Source organism: Bos mutus, chromosome 11 (genome assembly GCF_027580195.1).
Source record: "Bos mutus isolate GX-2022 chromosome 11, NWIPB_WYAK_1.1, whole genome shotgun sequence".
Taxonomy (NCBI): Eukaryota; Metazoa; Chordata; class Mammalia; order Artiodactyla; family Bovidae; genus Bos; species Bos mutus.
The window spans coordinates 93,352,811-93,372,780 of record NC_091627.1 but is presented as its reverse complement, the minus strand read 5'-3'; the positions used below and the strand labels follow the sequence as shown (position 1 = coordinate 93,372,780).

The 19,970-nt window shown below is 51.0% G+C and overlaps 1 protein-coding gene and 1 pseudogene across 16 annotated transcripts in view; both read right to left on the bottom strand.

Moving 5' to 3' along the window:
- The window catches only part of DYSF (dysferlin), a 225,314-nt gene extending 208,648 nt beyond the window's left edge, over nucleotides 1-16,666 (bottom strand). For 5 of the 16 annotated variants that reach the window (XM_070379788.1, XM_070379786.1, XM_070379791.1 and 2 more), the window contains exon 1: nucleotides 4,215-4,462. In XM_070379788.1, the coding sequence (XP_070235889.1) occupies nucleotides 4,215-4,305 (91 nt within the window). In that variant the 5' untranslated portion in view covers nucleotides 4,306-4,462. Of the gene's footprint in view, nucleotides 1-4,214; nucleotides 4,463-16,060 lie in introns of those variants that run through there. The other 11 variants (XM_070379795.1, XM_070379797.1, XM_070379785.1 and 8 more) reach the window with 10 other exon arrangements.
- LOC102275401 (ATP synthase F(0) complex subunit C1, mitochondrial pseudogene) lies at nucleotides 7,723-8,663 on the bottom strand (annotated as a pseudogene).
- Nucleotides 16,667-19,970: the final 3,304 nt, after the last annotated feature.

Below are 19,970 nucleotides of genomic sequence, written 5' to 3'. Positions count from 1 at the left end.
AAAAAAAGAAAGAAAAAGATATCTGGATGGGATTACCTCTAGAGAGGAAGGCAAGGGGTCTGGGGACTTCTGGTGGATGGGTGGGATGAGTAAGGTTCAATTCCTTGACCTGGGCAATGTACATGAGTATTCCCTTCATAATTTATCCATTGAAGTGGGGTTCCTCAACCTTGGCCCTCGATACTTCCTTGTTATGGGTATTGTGGGGCCATCTTGAGCACTCTAGGATGTTTAGCCGCATCCCTGGCCTCCCCCCATAGTAGATCCCAATAGCACCTCATCTCTTACTCAGTGGTGACAACCCAACATGTCTCCAGACATTGCCAAATGCCCCTGAGGAACAAACCACCCCCAACTGAGAACCACTGCATCAAACTGTACATGTGTATTTTATGCACTTTCTTAGGTGTTAAATTTCACACTAACATTGCTTTTTTAAAAAAGAGGAAAAAGAATCTTGGTGGAAATATGTCAAATTGTTAACAAGTTAATTTGAAGCATCAGAATGGCGGCAGGGGGGCTACTTTTTACTGTTGCCTCATGAAAATGAAAGTGTTAGTCACTTAGTCGTGCCCGACTCTTTGTGACCCCATGGACTGCAGCCCGCTAGGTTCCTCTGTCTATGGGATTCTCCAGGTAAAAATAATGGAGTGGGTTGCCATTCCCTTCTCCAAGGGGTCTTCCTGACCCAGGGATTGAACACGGGTCTTCTGCATTCCAGGCAGATTCTTTACTGTCTGAGCCACCAGGGAAGCCCCATTCCTTTATGTAATATATCCTTTTTTTTTAACACTGACTACATACTAAGTTCATCTAAAGAAAATGAGCTATTGTCAATGTTTTAAAGTTACTTTTACTATTCAAAAATCCAGATTCAGAGAGTCCAGTGGCCCTGCATCCCACGTTCCCTATACAGGTAAGTCATGTGGGTCCACCTACAGATGGATCGATAAGATTCCCCAGAAGATAGAAGAGAGGGGAGGGAGAAGGGAGAGGGAGTAACTGGTAAGACAGAGAGAGGAAGAGAGGACCTGATGGGAGGAAACAGAAGGAAAGGGCAGTCATGATTTGGGTTCTGGCTGGTGAGCCTGGGGGAAGCAGTGTAGAAAGTTACTAAGTGGGGGCACAGCAGAGCCAACCCTCAAGGAAATTAGATGTCTGAGCTCTAAGGGAACAGGGATCTGGTTTTGTTCTTGGATGTATCCCCAGACCCCCAAGCATCACCCAACATGTAGTAGATACCCAATAAATATTTGTTCAGTAACAAAATGAGTGAATAAAAGGATATAAATCATGACTGTAGAGGGTGGAAAATAGAGAGGGCAGAAGAAAGATACAGATCATTAAATGCTCTAGGAAATGAAGCTGTTCATTCTCGAAGCTGGTCAGGGAACTATCTCTACCACAGCTCAGGGACTTGTAGTAGTAGTTAGTCATGCTAACTAATTAATTAACACAAGAACAAAGGGATGGTAAGTATTCATTAAAAGCCTCTATCCTAAAGCTCCCAGAGAGGGAGCCCAAAAAAGCACCCTCAGAGTCCAACCTCCCAGAGCTCATAGTCTATTTTGGGAAGCAGGTCCTGAAATTACATCCGAGCCTGAAATGCCAGGAACAACTGTGAGACAGTGGGCCTGACCAGGCGCCTGCACCTCGGACTCCGGATGGGAGCCCAGCACTTGGTGTGGCCACCTCTCTGCAAGCAGGCCCATCCCCTCTGTGTTGTGACAGGCTCCAGCAAAGCTTCTCACCCCACAAGTACGCTTCCTGAACATTTGGAGATTTTTTAGAAATACCTGTATCTGGGCCCCTCCTCCCAGAAACTCAGCTTCAAGACAGGAGGAACAAGGAGTCTGGCTGTGGTCTTTTAAAAAGCTCCGCCACACAATTCTGATGTGCAGCCAGGGCTAAGTACCCCAGGCTAGAGGATCTGTAAATTCTGGGTCTGATTCCAACAGCCTCTTTCCCTAAGCATCCACTCAGCCCCAAACTCCAGCATGAATATCCCCATAGGGTGGGGGAAGTCACATTAATTTCACCTTTCACCACATCTCACATCAATTTCTCTCGAGATGTGGTTCCAAAATGACCTGCCTCAGGTGTGGAAGTGCTGATTCTTAGGTCACTTCCATCTGCTGCATCAGAACTTCTATGGAGGGGACCCAGGAATCTGTCTGTCAAGCACACTCTCCAGAAGACTCTGAGGCACAGTAAAACATAAGGACCACTCCCCCCAGATTGTTGCGACCCCCAGGCACTTCTGGAAGATGGTGAGAAACTGGGCCAGAAGGGGCACACACTAGAGAATACACCCTGTTTGCTAGCACTGGGAATCCTGGTAAAGTCGCTACCGGCAAGGAGCCGTGTGATCTTAACTATGGAGCAGAGTACTGAGCACAGGTCAGCCGGGTGTGTGCACTCGGTATGCAGAGGGCAACAAGGTGCTGTGCATCCAGAGAGGAGAGGCTAATGACAGTCAAGGGACTCCTGGGTGCCTTCCTGGAGAAGGTGGCATTGTAGCTGGGCTTTGAAAGATGAACAGACTTTGAACAGTTGGAGATGGTACATCCCACTATATTTCAGTTTTGCTAGGAGCTTACCAGTGAGAATAAATAGTAAGGCATTATAAAGGGTGGGGAATGCAGAGCTGGGGAGAGGACAACAGGTGCACGTGCTCAGTTGGGCAGGTTCAACTGCAGAGAGGGACCTCAATAGATTTGGACTCAAGGGCACTGCCCACTCAAGTGCTCCCTGCCATGACTGGGACACAGCATTTAATTAACTTCCACAGGTTTCCATTTCCTTGCCTGCAGAACAGGGAGATTAGTAGCCACCACACAACTGTTGGAGAACCAGGGAAAGAGAGTGGTAAAAAGATGCAGAAGAGATCCAAAGCATCTAGGAGACTCAAGGCTGATAAAGGGCCCTGGGCTCAGGGTCCTTGGGAAGTCTTTCCCAGCCAGTCGACCCTATAATTTCACACAAGAATGGCTTAGTCAGAATCTGAGCCTAAGGGACAGCTAGGGACCTCGTCTTGACACTGCATTTCATAGTAGGCACCCAGGAATAGCACCAATTAATGGAAGCAGAAAGGTTTTCTAAACTGTTTCAACTCACACTTTTCAAAAAAGGAATAAAATGAAAACCGTCCCATAACAAAGAATAAAAGCTACAGTTAGCTCTCATTTTGCCAAACTGTGTCTTTCGTCTATGGTTATCACTATTTTGGGGTGCTGGGGGGAGCAGATGGATATCGTGGGTCAGAACTAAAAAGCCGCCATGGTGTCCCCACCTTTTCCAAGCCTCCTGAAAACACCAGCCATTTATCCCTCTACCTTTGACCACCTTTTGTGCTGTGCAAATTTTTAATTCCACAGAACCACAGGATATTTGTACTTCCACAAAGCCACAGGATATGGTAAGAGGAAAACCTTCTCCCCTTTCCTTAATTATCTTTCTTTGCAGAACTGGGGTCCTGACTCACAGCCATTGTTCCTTCTCTTAATTTTGACAGGTCCTTCCTCTTCCCTTTCCCCTCCCGAGACACCTCCTCCCACGGGAATGTCCGCCTTTAAGTGAGCGGGTGTCTGGTGAGAAGGGGGCGGATGTGAGTCCTTTGGGGTGTTTTCCCCAAACTGTAGACTCTCTCTTGACTAATTACCCACAGACGGCATTTAGGATCTTGGCATTTTAAAAGACTTCCTAAAACACTCAAAATTCCTTGTATCAAGGCCATATCCACCCTATTCTATCCCTTTTCCTCCCAACTGAGATGAATTCAAGGCGGCCAGTGTTGAAGAAAGACGGACGAATGAATGAATGAAACCAAGACACAACTCTCACGGTCTCCACGCCCAATTTTTAAGCAATTCTCTTCTCTCTCTGCATTCATCCTCCAGCCCACCCTCATCACTGCCTGCTAAGGCTCGCAGGGTATCACCCCTGAGTATCGGTCTTAGAAGTGCAACTATCGACATATTACGGCGCTTTCGGTTTCCAAAATTTCTGAGCACCATGGCATTTTTCTTGCTCGACTGCATCCTCCTTGCCCCCTCTGAAGAAGACAGGACCGAGATTTCTCTGAGATTTCTGTCCTTGTTGACAGGGGAGGAAACTTTGGCCTGGTTAGTGCGCTAGCTGGGGTGGCCGACCCAGCGGTGCGCGCGCTGGCGGGTGGCGAGGGCGAGCGGTCGCGGCGGCCAAGGGGCTCTCACCTCGGAAAGTCAGGCTGGCGACCGGGTCGCTGCGCCGGTCCTTCTTCAGACTGGGGAGGTTGCTGGCCCTCACCAGCTGGCAGCTCAGCATGGTTCCGCCGGCCCCCGCCGAGCAAGCGCCCGGCCCCGCAGCAGCCGCGCCAAAGAGGAGCGAGCTGTCGCCTCCGCTGGGCCTCCGCGGACAAGTCCCGACGCCTGGGAGAGGCCGCGGAGAGGACACCGGACACCCTCTGGGTGAACCCTCCTCCGGCTCCGATGCGGATCCGCCCTGCGGGCGGGGGGCGGGACGGGCCAAAGCTCAGACGCGCGCTGGCGGGGGCGCTGGTCCCCTCCGCCGGTCCCCGCCCCCGCCAGGAATGGAAGCGCCGTTGACGCCGGGCGCACCGCTCGGCTGAGCAGCAGGGAAGCGGCAGTCAGTACCATCCCGGCTCCCGGAGCGGCCAGCGCGCCTGGGCCCGGAGCGCAGCAGGGCCTTCTTGTGCGCTGCTCTCCTGCCGCTGCGCAAAGGGTGGCGCGCCAAGGAACTGGGTGTGAAGGCGCGAGGTGGGGGAAACCTGGCTGCAGGGACCACAGTGTGTCCGCGGAAAACTGCACGCGCTGGGAGCTCTAAAGGAGAAGGCCGAACGGCACCTCCCGCCCCCACGCGCCGCTCGCCTTGGCCCACCCTCGGTGCTCCCGGAGACCCGAGAGACTCCGACGCTCGAACTCTCGGGAAGGGCCTCTGAGCCTTCTCAGATCAGTGATCTGGGGTCACTCATCTCCGGAGGCGGAGGTCTGTGTCCTGTTCTCTTGGAGCTGCTCTGCAACATCCCGAAAGCAATCTCTAGGTCCCTTGTCCCCACCCCCCCTCCATGGAGGGAACTGCTTTTAGTGTGAGCCTCGAGCGGTGACAGCCTTTAGCATGCGTTCCCGTGTTAAGTCTGATTCCTTTCCAGCTGACGACCACAGGTGGCGGGCTTCCCACATGTAGACCAGCACCGAGCACTGGACAGGCGCTGCCCTTCCTCCCACCTCCCAGGTGCTCAATGGCTTCCTCACTCGGCCTCCGTTCCGTGACCAGTCATCCCCATTCTGCTGCACAAGACCCCAACTCTCTTCCCCTTGTCTTGTTTTGAGGTTCCAGCATTTTCAGGTGACTGCCACCTGGTGAAATCCAGCTTCACCTCCTCCACCCCTGTCCCTTAAGCGCTAACTGGTGGAGAATAACACAGCTACCCTACCAGCCTCACCTGCTCTGTCCCACCCGACTCAGGGGGATCCTGACTGCCAATAAGCAGTGACCCTACATGACCGAAGTCTCGTCAATCACACTCTCTCCTAGACAACGACCTCATAGTTTTCACTCCCCAAATTTACAGCACCCCATCACCACCCTCACTCTCAGGTTGCTTACTGTATGCAAAGGAGAGAACGCCCCAGGCTCCCAGGCTCCTAAACCCCACCAGCTTCTGTGCCCAAACCTTTTGCTCTCCTGCTGTTAATAAACGAATCGTTTGTACTGCAAAGCCCGGCTGGGAGCTTGGGCGCTAGATCCTACCCCCCTCACCCACTCAATGACAAGTCTAAGGCTGTCCTCTCCCCAGTTAAAGGCCATCCCTCCTCCATTTGGCTTCTGCCCTCTTCCTCCTGATTCTTCCGCTCTCCCTGAGTGACCCCACTCACTCTCATAATACGATGGCCATTTACTTCCTCTCCAACATCCAAAGTTCCTCTCTCTCAACAGAACCCAACTATTTGGGTACTATTTCCAGCCCTAGCTCCAGATCCTGACCTAACTAAGCCCATCACCTGGCAATAGCTCTTGGTTCAGCGATGGGCATATATGTCCCAAGTTGTTCTCCTGGAGGGATAACTTGTTCTTCGTGACTGGACAAGCCCAACTCCCTGTCCCACTTTGTGAGAATAAGGAAGTGTGTAGATCCAATTGTCAGCCAGCTCTAAGATGTAGCAGACACCAAGGATGGCAGACCAGAGAAAAATAAAATGGAGTCTGCCTGTGTCCGGGATGACTGGAGCTGTCCACTCTATGTGCCCAGAGCCCACCAGGTCTCTGGATCATCCTGGGGCCTGATACTAACGGGGCTTCCTCCCCAGAGGACTTGTATTGGGAATGAAGATCACTTTAAGACTGTTTATTATTAAAGTCATTTTGAGATAGGATTTCACTTACAAATATCCTTGCTGACTTTGGTACCGTCTATGTGCCCACAACATCCATGTGCCTCCACATAGGAGCCAGGTGATCTTAAATATAATCAGTCACACACACACACACACACACATAAACACATACTCTTTGTAAAATCCCTCCAAGGCCTCCCGTGCTCTTGGAATAAAGCCCAACTCCCTTTCCCCTGCATACAAGGTAAGAGCACTCAGCCCCTCACTCTCTGAGCTCCAGTGACTTCCAGTTTCTGGAATATTTTGAGCTCCCTCCAAACTCAGAGCTCTCCTGCCTTCCCGTTCTTTTAAAGGGCCACCCCCACTCATCCTTCAGGCCTCATCACTTCCATGAGAAGCCTCTGACCTGATCTAGGTCGGCTCTTCTGGCAAACCACTGCACAACAGCACTTTTCCTTCTTAGCTTTCACCCCAATTGTAAGCAATACCTATTGGTTTATTGCTGGTTTGATGTCTAGCTAGATGGTGAAGTCGGTCGCTGAGGGGAGACCAAGTTTGTCTCAGGCAGCTGGGTGTTTCCAGTGCAAGCAAGGGCTGGCCTGGGGTTGGTGTGGTGGACGTTGTACTTGGCGGTGTCCCTTCCACCCTAGGATATGGTTAGGCAGGCAGGTCTCAAAGAGGATACTACTGCCCTCTACGGGGAATTTTGGATATGATGACTATGGATATTTTTTACCATCACAATGATTCCTGGCTTTGCTGTTTTCCCCAGCACACCACACCCTGCCCCCCAGACCTGCTCTAATTGGGTCAGAGGCAGCATAGGCAATCTGTGGAACTTTTACAAACACTTGGCTTATTTCCAAGGAACAGGGTCTTCACACAGTTGCTCTGTATACCAGAAAAACAGCAGCTGGTGGCATGAGCCCTGGACACTTCCTGAGGCTTCTTTTCCCATCCCAATTTCCAACTTCACTTCTCCCTGATTGGATGGTTGACTGATCCCTTGGAGATGTCATCCTGGAGCCAAATCCTCAAATCCTTGGGGCTTCCTCCCAAGGGGACTTGCATCAGGAATGTAGCTCTTGTGGACAGTGTGCTGAGATCTCCACTTGTCCCCCTCAAAGTCGTTCTCCCCTCCTTCCACAGAAATGTTCCAAGGACTCCGACCTGCACACATGGTCACCCACATAGATAAACTACATTTCCCAGAATTCCCTTATAGCTGGATGTGGCCAGCAATCCAAGTGATAACCTATACAATCAGTTCAGTTCAGTCACTCAGTTGTGTCCAACTCTTTGCGACCCCATGAATTACAGCACACCAGGCCTCCCTGTCCATCACCAACTCCCGGAGTTCACTCAGACTCACATCCATTGAGTCAGTGATGCCATCCAGCCATCTCATCCTCTGTCGTCCCCTTCTCCTCCTGCCCCCAATCCCTCCCAGCATCAGAGTCTTTTCCAATGAGTCAACTCTTCACATGAGGTGGCCAAAGTACTGGAGTTTCAGCTTTAGCATCACTCCTTCCAAAGAAATCCCAGGGCTGATCTCCTTCAGAATGGACTGGTTGGATCTCCTTGCAGTCCAAGGGACTCTCAAGAGTCTTCTCCAACACCAAAGTGATTGTCTCAGTTATGTTCCACTCTTTGCAAGCCCATGGACTGGGTTACTCTTTGCAAACCCTGCCAGGTTCCTCTGTCCATGGAATTCTCTAGGCAAGAATACTGGAGTGGGTTGCTATTCCCTTCTCCAGGTATCTTCCTGACCCAGGGATCTTACTGGGTCTTCTGCATTGCAAGTCGATTTTTTTTTTTTTTAAAAGAGAAACATTGTGTTTAATGGTAGAAGTTAGCACGCTCCAGCACTGAGCATGGCCTGGAGTCAAAGCAGCAGCGGCGGGTAGGTGACCTCCATGGAGCCTCATGTGGTGAAGAGGATGAGGAGGGTGGCCATAAACAGAAAAGCCCCTCAGACAGGACAAAGCCCAGAATGGTGCTGGAGAAGAGCTGCTGCTTCAGAGATGGGTTCCTTGTATAGCCAAGGACCAAGCTGCCAAACACTGTTCCAATGCCGGCCCCTAAACCAGCCATCCCAACTGTGGCAGCCCCAGCGCCAGTAAACTTGGCCACTGTGTCAGTGTGCCAGGAGACAACACTGGTCTGGAATTTCCGTCAAGCCACCCGGAGTGAGACACTGCTGTAGGAAGGCTGTTCAGATGGGCTCTTTGGCCTACTCAGGAAGGAGGCAGACACAGGCCTGATCAGACCCCTGGTACAAGAGCACATCAGAGTGGGAGGACTGAGTAGTGCTCCGGAGGTCTACATTTTTTTCAGTCTATTCCCACTGTCCTGCTGCCCCTGCTCAGACCACAGCACTCACCCAGCTAAGATGACTGACTCACGTCCCGGCTTTAGCTTTAAGCACAAGCAGATTCTTTACCCTGCATTGCAGGCAGATTCTTTACCGTCTGAGCTACCAGGGAAGCCTCAATGAACAGGAAGGCTAATGCTGTCCTGCCCAGGCTGCAGTGGAAACATATCCCAAATCATCATATGCAAAATACCCGCTGGGGGGAGTACTATCCTCTTTGAGAACCACTGGTTTAGCCTCATCACGGTATGGAAGGGACACTGGAGAGCCAAGCACAATGTCCACCACACCAACCATGTTGTCAAAGGGACCACAAGTTATAGCAGAGAAACAGGACAGAAGGATCCGGAGGCCTGGGCAGCCCAGTGGGTCAGAACTTTACCAGTCAGGGCTGCCTATGCAGCAAACATTACGAGAGTGACCATCATGCATGCCCCCCACCCTCAGTTAAGGTTGGCTAACCAACAGCCAAATCTGCATCCTACCTAAGGGCCCAGGTAAGGGCAGCTCCTCAGCACCCTAGACAACTCCAGCCCCACTGCAAAGGCGACAGGGCCGGCTTAGGAGTCACCATCGGGGAGCAAGTGGATAAAGGTCTTCTTGACCTACAGTGGCTTGAAGCACGATTTCGGTTCTCAGTCGGAGACTGAAGTCAGGCTACAGTAATTAATGAGAGCTCTGAGTCCTGGCCGCGAGACCACTGGCCACTGAAACGACCTTGGCCCATATGGCTTTGTGGAAAATGAATTTCCACAAAGAAACAAAGTAGGGAAACAGTGTTTACAAGGAGGGAAAAGAGGACATGTGGACAGACACACAGGCAGGCTGAGCGAGAGAGCCGCACCCTCATGGTAGTTTAAATTGCTTTTATGGGGCATTTCTTCTGGGTTTCCTGTGGCCAGTCATCTTGCTTTGCCTTGTTCTGATCTGTACGTGGTTTATCTCAGGGTCCTCCCATGTATGTGTGCATCTCTTAGCCAAGATGGATTCTAGCCAAGAGGTCTATGGGTAGGTTGACATCACTTACTATGGGGTGGAGGCCCCTCCCTGTTTGACCTCCAAGGAGCTTTTCTGCACATGTGTAACTGGGAAGGTGTCCTTGATTTTAAGAATGAGGAATATGTGGTCTTTGATCTCTTATCTGGTCATGCTTTGCTTCTCCTCCCTCCTGCTGTTTTGGGGTATCTGTCCACAGCAGACAAAATCTAGCTGTTCAGCCTGGCGCCTGTCTGTCTCCTGCCTGAAGGGGACCTGTTTTGAAGCTGAGTTTGCATAGCAAGCCCAGTTTTTACTTAAAATTTCATGTTAACCACAATGACATTTCAGAGCTAACAAAGGTAAGAGGGGAGGGGACTAAAGCTCACCCCTGCCATCCCAGTGGTGTAGTCACAGATAGGTGCTGCCTGATCATCTCAAGTGAGGAGCCTGGCTGCCTGTTCCCTGAAGAGACACAGACCTAGGTCTCCAGGATTAAACACAGTGGAAGCCATCAGATCCTGCCACTGGTGTCTCCTGGGACACACCCAGCACAGAGACCTGTTGTCTTTGATCAACACAACATTTTATGACAAAATTGTACTTTAAACATTATGAGATCTGGATTTATAGCATCTGTTGAAAAATCAGAACACCTGGCCTGTGAGCCCTAATTATCTGCCCAACACTTATTACCTAGCACCTCTGGCTGGAAGTGTGCATCTCAGCTCGCCCTACACCACCACTCACCCAGATATGCATGTGCTCCTCCCTCTGGCCTTAGTTATACCACCTGCCACACTCCCCTGGAGATGTGGGCTTATGACCCTCTTCTGTCCCCTATTTGGGGTCCTTCCTCCCTGCCAGTCAAGACGAGTTACTTCAAGGAGAGCCTCTTTTTGTTCTTGGAGTTGGTCCACTGGTCTCCTCTAGCTCAGTTCTCCTAATATCTGGGCCTTGTTTTTCCCCAAAGCCTCATATGGGTTATCCAGGAAGCAAATAAACCTTGCCCTCTGCTTCCAGTAACACCAACCTTGAGATGAACACTCTGCATGTGAGCTTCCAGGATTCCTCAGGGCACATTTGTCCAAGTCCAAAGACTCACAGGAGTATGAACAGTCCAATGCATCCTTCTGCCCCACCTCCACATTCATTGAAGAAATTGTGTCCCATGGATATCCCAATACAACCAGCTGGGATTAGAGGGGCACCCACACATGTCTGTCAGGGGTGTCAGGCAACAATTATTCTGGTTACGGACATGACCACATGACCAACTGCCTGGGAAGAATAGCCCATTGCAGGAACAATTAGATGGCCCTGGGCGTCCATTGCAGTCCTTGCTTTTCTAGCCGTGTGTCCCAAGGCATGAGATCTGACCTTTTGGAGTCTATTTCCACTTCTGTAAAATCAAGAGAATGTTACTTCACAGAGCTCTTGGGATGGTTAAAGCAAACACCAGGGCTTCCAGCCCAGAGCCTGCCTGGCTCACAGGAGATGCACAACTGTTAACATTTCAGCCTAATGAACCCGTCTGGGGAGAGACCAGTATGCAGGAAGAAAAGAGAGAGAGAGATTTGGGCCTGGAGAGAGAGATTGAGAAGGTTTGTGGGCCCAGGGAGTCACAGGAGCGATGCTCATTCCAAGGAAGATCCAGTCCGATGGGGAGGGCCAGCTAGCCTGATGGCCACAGCCAGCCATTAGGTAAGTAGACAAATGCCTTGGCCTCAGAAAGGACTGCCCTGGGGAGGGCTCCCAGAGGAGACAGGGCCAGAGTCCCCTGGGGCTGAAGGGGTGACCACTCACTGCTCAGCACAGTGTGCCCAGTCTGATTGGACAGTAAATGAACCAACAGAGCTGGTGATAGGACTGACCAGGCCAAAAAGATTGTGAAAGACTTTTTGGATGTGTGCAATGATTTCTTAGTATATGTACAATACATGCTAACCATGATAATAATTAGAATGTTGTTAGCCACTCAGTCGTGTTCAACTCTTTGTGACCCCATGGACTGTAGCCCACCAGGCTCCTCTGTCCATGGGGTTTCCCAGGCAAGAATAATGGAGTGGGTTTCCACTTCCTTCTCCAGGGGATCTTCCCAATCCAGGGATAGAACCTGGGTCTCCTGCATTTTAGACAGATTCTTTACTGTCTGAGCTAAATATATATAATCATATATTATAATAGTGAAATAGTTAATGTGTATTTATGTGCCGGGCATTATTCAAAGTGCTTTATATGGATTAACACATAAACTCTTCAGAACCATCCCTCCAAAACAGGTACTATTATTATCAACATTTCATAGGTGGAGAAACCGAGAACAGAGTAGTTAAGTAACTTGCCCAAAGTCACACACACCGCTGGAAAGTGGCGGAGCTGGACTTCCACACCCAAGGTCCCAGGTAGTCTGGGTCTACAGCCAGAACTCTTGGCTACCATCCTTCTTCCGCTCTTGTTCAGTGCTCTTATCCCACTGGAATGTGACTGAGGCTTCACTCCTGAGTGCCACCACCCCACCCTCAATGGATCGGCTAAGCTGGGGGCCTAAGGTTACAGTGCTCCCTTTTCAGAGCCCCCCAAGTGCCTGCCACCCCCACTGCAGGCTGCCCACCTCAGTGCCATGAGATGCATGACCCTAGCCTCAGCTTATCAGACCCTTAAGAGCCACCACAGGCCTAACAGAAGGCTTGAAATGGCCTAACACAAGAGTTCTGCCCAGAGGGAGCACCCTGGACCAAGCGGTGACTGGTTCTGCAAGATGCAGAAGGGCAGAGACCCCTCTGAGATAAGAAAGCATCCTTCAGACCAGAGAATGAGATTGAGGATGTCAGAGTCTGAGGGAGAAAGAGAGCCAGTGGCAGCAGGGACAAAAAGTGTGAGGCAAGACAAGGTGTGAGGGGCTCCAGGGTATGAGCCAAAGCCGGGTTCATTGCTGTCTCTCCACTCTTTTGTAAATCAGAGCCAAGGCCAGAGGGAAGTGGTAGGGCAGTTAAAGACAACAGGGTTCCAGAGCCAGAGTATGTGGGCCTGAATCCTGACTCCACTAATGACTAGTGTGACTTAACGTCTGTGTGCTGTAGAGTGTGGGTGATAATGGTTACTACCATATATGGCTGCTAGAAGGATTAAGGAGGGCCTTAATACATATAAGGGCCTGGTACAAATTGAGCAACTTGAACATGATAGAGCTCATAGTAAGTGAGCTCTATTTAGAACAGAGCTTACACCTAGGAAGCACAGTATCAGTTAAGTACATCTCATAGGATTGTTGTGGCTTTTAAAGAGACAGCGTATGAAAATAGTACACTGTGCTTAATGAATGACCATTCTCTCTCACTGTGATGAATACACATGTTCAGAATCAGAATCCCCATCTCTGGGTCATTTGTCATACACTGCACTCCTTGCAGCCTGGCACTCCCCCCATTTTGACTCAGCCCAGCCTGGGTACCCCACGCACAGCCCTCCCTAGCTCTGGCTGGGGTCCAGGGTGCCTCGTGTGTGGGCAGTGCATGGTATGCTTTTCAAAGCACTTTCTTATTCATGAGCACAGACGCTGAGAACAACAGAGGGCATGATGATGGGGGTGGTGTGGTGGGTGCTTTAGCCGCTGTGTAACCTTGGCCAGGCCCCTGCCCTTCTCTGGGCCTATCTGCTCTGCTCATCTGTCAAAGGGGATAATATCCCTGCCCAATGGCCTCACAAAGCTACTGTGAACAGGAAGTGAATTTAGGCATGCATGGAGGCACCTGTTAAATTACAGGATATTCCAAACAGGTAGCCAAAGGCGGGGTGGGGGGGGAAGGGGTGTCCATGGTTTCCAAACCCAACAGGTCTGAGAAGGCCAGTTCCCAGCCAGTTGGTGAGGGGAGGCTTCCCAGAAGGCCATTCTGCTCTGAGTAGTGTGTCCCTGAGACCAGAGCCTTCTGTGTAATCATTTAGCAACCTGTCCCTGGCTGGGAGGAGGAGGCGGAGCTAGTCTGATGCTGCGGGGAGGCCGAATTTGGACATAAGTTAAGAGCTTGGCCAACACACAGGAGGTGGACTGTGGCCAGGGCTGGGGGAGGGAGGGCCTGAGCTCCCCATGACTGCCTGGCAGTGATTGTGATGGCTGGGAGTTGGGGCATCCAGACAGCCCCCTCTGAAGGCTGGGGGCACTCCCAGTCAGCACAGACAACATATTTCCTTTACCGCCAGGGAAGGGGGAGCCCTCTCAGAGGAGCTGGCTGCAGACAAAGGGGAGGACTACAGACTGACAGCAGGCAGATGGGGGGGCGGGACTCATGTCGGGGGAGGATAAAGGATGAGCGATTGCTCCATAGACAGCCCTGGGGCAGAAGTAGGAAATTATGAAAGGAGAGGAACCATGCCAGAGGGACTTCCGGTGGGTAAAGCACTTCCAAGGTTAGAAAGTGCTTCCCCTTTCATTAACCATTCTTCATTCTTTCCTTTCTCTTACTAGGGTTCTGAGCTTGGTCTGGGTGGGGGCATTGTGAAGTCTGGGGAAAGTGTGTGTGTGTGTATTGCGGGGAGGTGTTGGGAGGTGGGAGTGTGGTCAGAGAAGGTGAATGAAAATCTGGTTCAAGCTGAGTGGTCATCAGAGGAGACAAGGCCCCTGAGAACAGAGGCAGGAGCGCCCAAGTGGCCCTTCTTGCATTTCATTTGTACTAGACAGCTCCAGAGGGTGCCATCCACAGGGTGGGCTCAGCCCTGGGACAGGGATGAAGGGCTGGGTGGGGCAGATGAGCTGAGGGAGACGGATGCTCAAAGCCCAGGGTGCTTGTTTCCCTCTGGCAGCAGCGTATCCTCCTTCCCCTCAGCCAGGGGGTTATTTACTGAGTGGAGGGGGCTCCCAGGAGCTTGCAGCTCCAAGCCCAGGGCCCTCAGCTAGGCTGCACATCCCCTCAGCCAGGGGGTTATTTACAGAGTGGACGGGGCTCCCAGGAGCTTGCAGCTCCAAGCCCAGGGCCCTCAGCTAGGCTGCACATCCGGGCCTTACAGATGAACCACTGTCCTGGCCTGCACAGAGCTGAGGCTGTAGAAGAAGTGTGGAGGCACACCCCCCACCCCCGCCCCGCCACCCCATTCACGCCTCATTCTCCCCCTGGAAACACCTTGATAAAGCGCATTTCCGAAGGCAACTGTAGGAAACTGGTCAGAACAGTTCAAAGCAAGGTGTCAGGAAAAGAGCACATCCAGAGTGTCACCACCCCCTACCCCTCACCCTGGAGCACATTGTTTTCCAGGCCAAGGGCCCATTCAGCAGCTCCTCCTCGAGAAACCTGAAATCTCACCTCCAGGAGTGTGTGTGTGCTTGTGTTTGTGTGTGTGTGTGCGCACGCAAGCACATTGCTGTGGACACATGCCTGCATTCTGTGAGTTTCTACTCCTTGGAACTTGCAAGTGTCACCTGCATTTCATGTGTGCATGTGTCTGGGAGCCTATGGGCACAGGGGTGTCTGGGAACAGGGAACCAAAAGCTCATGAAGCTAAAACGAGTCCATTGGATGGCCAGGGATTTCCGGAGGCCTGGGATGTAGCTAGATCTTGAAGGAGAAAGGGAGTGACAGGTATAGAGGCTGAGAGCAAATCTACAGGGTGGGTGGGGCAGCGGGCCCACACAAGTCCTCTGGTCCTTGTCCTCCAGTAAGGCTCCAAACACACAGGCCCATAGACCCCAGCTCTGGCTTCGCCCACAGGAAGTCCCAGAGAAGCAGCCTGAGCCCAGCCCTCACCTCCTGGAGGAGTCCGTTCATCACCATGAAAGACCTTCCTGTGGAAGGTCTCAGTCTGATGGGGGAGCAGGCTCCTCCACCTGATGACGGGGATGCCACCCCCAAAATGCTGAATTTCCACATCCTGTGCCAGAAAGCAAGAGTAGGATCCCTGGACCGATGGGCGGTGCCTCTGTCCCCAGTGTGCGCCTGCCTGCAGGCCCAGCCTGTGATAGAGAGTAAAGGGCGAGGGCAGCGCCAGGCCCCGGCCAAGGCAAGAGAGTTGGATTATAAATAGCCCTGGGACCAGTCTTCCGGGGAGAGGCGGGGAGCCCTGCAACACAACGCTTTGCAGCACACAATGCAAAAAGGTCTCTTTTAAGAGATCCAGCGAGTGGGAGGATAGATGCTGGTCTTGCCCCCTAGGCCCCTCCTAGCCCCAGCCGGGGCTCAGCTTCTGGGCCACTGACCACCTCTGCCTCTTGCTTCCATTTCTCCGAGTCGCCTCTCTCCGAGTGAGTGTGTTTTTGGAACACTCAAAGTCAATCTGGCCGAGGAGTCTTATCTCTCACATTCCGGTGTTCGAGGTGGAGAGCCGCGGCGTCCCCTCTCCAACTCCCACCCCCTCTTCCCGGGGAAGGATCGCAGGCCCCTCCTACCTGCAAACACTGCGGAGCAGTAGGCATCGCTGATGTCGGTGTCAGGGGTGTGGACATTCTCCGCGTAGAGGATGAAGACCCTCAGCATGACTGATGGGAGTCAGGATCCCGAGCACCCAGGGCGCGGAGAGGGCTGGGGAAGGTTGGGGATTGCCGAGGCGCAGCTCGTGGGTCCCCTCACAGCAGAGGGCTGGTGGAGGGAGACTGGCTCGGATCACTGACTCCCAGCTCAAAGCAACGGCTCTTGAAGGAGAAAAAACAGGCCAGTCTCGGGCTGCTCCAGTGGCCTCCACTCGGTCCGCGCCCCGGGCTACGCTCAGCCCGCTTGTCAGCGGGCGCTGCGAGAACAGGGGCTTCTGCTCATCTTCCACCCGCGCCGCCCTGCGCGAGCTTGGCTAAGCTGTAATTCAATGCTCCGGCCGCAGACTCTCCCAATGACACGGCATTTTGCACCTGGCGGTGGAACAGCGGACTGGGCGGCGGCCGCGACGGCTGAGGACTGCACCAGGGTTGCGGGCGCCCAGCGCAGTCCAGATCTCGCTCCAGGACGGGAGAAAGACTTGGTCCCTCCCCTGACCTTCCACCTCGGGCAGTGCGCGACGCCAATCCGGTGGCCTCCCACCGCGGGGATTCCAGCACTCTCCCTCGCCGCCAGCCAGACCGCCCCGGGGACGCTCTGGGGAGCAGGCGCAGGGCCGGCGCTTTCCAGACAGAGTTGAGGAATTTCATTGAGAGGCAGCGCTGGCTGCCTTAAAAACTTTCTACCCTTCTTCTCTGGTTGTAAAAACAACACATACTACTTTAAACAAAAAGCATAAAAGAAAGAAATCGCTGAGTCTGAAAAAAAAATACAATATTAACATTTGGTTATTTACCAACTGAGACTTTTTCCTGTGAATTGCATGTATATATGAAAGCTAGTGAAGGTGATGGAATTCCAGTTGAGCTATCTCAAATCCTGAAAGATGATGCTGTGAAAGTGCTGCACTCAATATGCCAGCAAATTTGGAAAACTCAGCAGTGGCCACAGGACTGGAAAAGGTCAGTTTTCATTCCAATCCCAAAGAAAAGCAATGCCAAAGAATGCTCAAACTACCGCACAATTGCACTCATCTCACATGCTACTAAAATAATGCTCAAAATTCTCCAAGCCAGGCTTCAACAATATGTGAACCGTGAACTTCCAGATGTTCAAGCTGGTTTTAGGAAAGGCAGAGGAACCAGAGACCAAATTGCCAACATCCGCTGGATAATCGAAAAAGCAAGAGAGTTCCAGAAAAACATCTATTTCTGCTTTATTTATTGACTATGCCAAAGCCTTTGACTGTGTGGATCACAATAAACTGTGGAAAATTCTGAAAGAGATGGGAATACCATACCACCTGACCTGCCTCTTGAGAAATTTGTATGCAGGTCAGGAAGCAACAGTTAGAACTGGACATGGAACAACAGACTGGTTCCAAATAGGAAAAGGAGTACGTCAAGGCCGTATATTGTCACCCTGCTTATTTAACTTACATGCAGAGTACATCATGAGAAATGCTGGGCTGGAAGAAGCACAAGCTGGAATCAAGATTGCTGGGAAAAATATCAATAACCTTAGATATGCAGATGACACCACCCTTATGGCAGAAAGTGAAGAGGAACTAAAAAGCCTCTTGATGAAGGTGAAAGAGGAGAGTGAAAAAGTTGGCTTCAAACTCAACATTCAGAAAACGAAGATCGTGGCATCCGGTCCCATCACTTCATGGGAAATAGATGGGGAAACTGTGGAAACAGTGTCAGACTTTATGTTTGGGGGGCTCCAAAATCACTGCAGATGGTGACTGCAGCCATGAAATTAAAAGATGCTTACTCCTTGGAAGAAAAGTTATGACCAACCTAGATAGCATATTGAAAAGCAGAGACATTACTTTGCCAATAAAGGTCCGTCTAGTCAAGGCTATGGTTTTTCCTGTGGTTATGTATGGATGTGAGAATTGGACTGTGAAGAAAGCTGAGTGCTGAAGAATTGATGCTTTGAACTGTGGTGTTGGAGAAGACTCTTGAGAGTCCCTTGGACTGCAAGGAGATCCAACCAGTCCATTCTGAAGGAGATCAGCCCTGGGATTTCTTTGGAAGGAATGATGCTGAAGCTGAAACTCCAGTACTTTGGCCACCTCATGTGAAGAGCTGACTCATTGGAAAAGACTCTGATGCTGGGAGGCATTGGGGGCAGGAGGAGATGGGGACGACAGAGGATGAGATGGGTGGATGGCATCACTGACTCGATGGACGTGAGTCTGGGTGAACTCCGGGAGTTGGTGACGGACAGGGAGGCCTGGCGTGCTGCGATTCATGGGGTCGCAAAGAGTCGGACAGGACTGAGCGACTGAACTGAACTGATGCATGTTGTTACGTTCTTTATTGTATGAGTGACATCAAAGTGTCTGTGAAGTGCTGTGTCCTGCTTTTTCAAGTAATATTTCCTTGCATTATTAAATATTCTTTATAAAGTTTTTTTTCAATAGCTACTTAATTTTCTATCATATGAATATATTAAATTCTCAAGGCTTTCTCCTCTTGCGGCATATTTAGGTTCTTTCCAGTAGTGAGAAATAGTAGTGAGAAATTGCTTTTTACATAAAAACTGGGATATATACCTGTCTTGAGCCCCTCTCTGCTTGTTCCTCAGTTGGGATTTCTAGCTTTGGAATTATAAGGGCACAGGACATGCCTTTTTTTAGGTCCTAGTACCTGTTGCTAAACTGCTTTCCCGGAGCTGTGTGGACCCACTCCCAGCAGTTGGGTGACTCACCTTCTAAAGTGGGCCATTTGGATGGGTGTGGGTGAGCAGCTGTCAGCAAAACTCCTCCCCCAAGAGCCCACTAGGGTAGCACACATTCCCAGGGCAGGAAGGATCAGATGCTGGCTTTGCCTCATGTGAAGGTAGCAGGAGGTAGCAATGCTTCCCCAAAGAACTGTGATTTTAAGATCAGAATAGCAGACATTTCTTGTGATCGCTTATGGTCCTCCTGCTACAATCCATGCCTCTTTGCCTCTAGCACAATATGTGATTGGGGGGGAAGGAAAATGAGCGGGCTTAATCATTCATTTAACAGATATGTATGGAGTCCTAGAGCATGCCAAGCTCTGTCCTGGGTGATGACACAAAGGTGAACATACATGACATTGTCCCTGTTATGGGCTGAATCGTGTTCTCTCAAAACTTGGCTATTGAAGCACTGACCTCAGTTAAGAAGGTGATTAAGTCAAAATGAGGCTGTTAGAGTGGGATCTAATCTAATACAACCCAAGAGGTTCTTATACGAAGAGGAAATTTGGCTAAATGAAGAGATATTAATAGCAGGGAGGCATGCACACAGAGGAAAGATCATGCAAGGACACTACAAGGAGAGGGCATCTGCAAGCCCAGGAGAGAGACCTCAGCAGAGAGCAGACCTCAGGCTTCTAGCCTCCAGAACCGTGAGAAGACAAACTTCTGTCGTTTTAAGTCACCCAGCTTGTGGTATTTTGTTATGGCAGCCAGAGAAAACTAACATAGACCTAGACCTCAAGGAGTTTCCACTTCAGTAGAGGAAACTGGTGCTTATCAAGTAACCAAGCCAATCTCACACCATTCCAGTAAGTGCAATAAAGTAGAGAAAATGGTGGTGCGTGACAGCAGATAGCAAGGAGCCCTTATCCAGTCCTGGGACAGCAAGAGGTATTTAAGGTGAGATCTGAAGGCCAATTAGTTCACTGGGCAAGACTGGAGGCTTCCCTGGTGGCTCAGATTGTAAAGACTGAGGTTGGAGCAGAGGACAAGAGGTTTCTTAAGAGAAGGAAGGAAATGCTCTGAGTCAAGGTCCTGGGAAGAGTGAGGGAAGAGAGAACACCCTGGCTGGAGTACAGACTGGGAGGAGGCAGG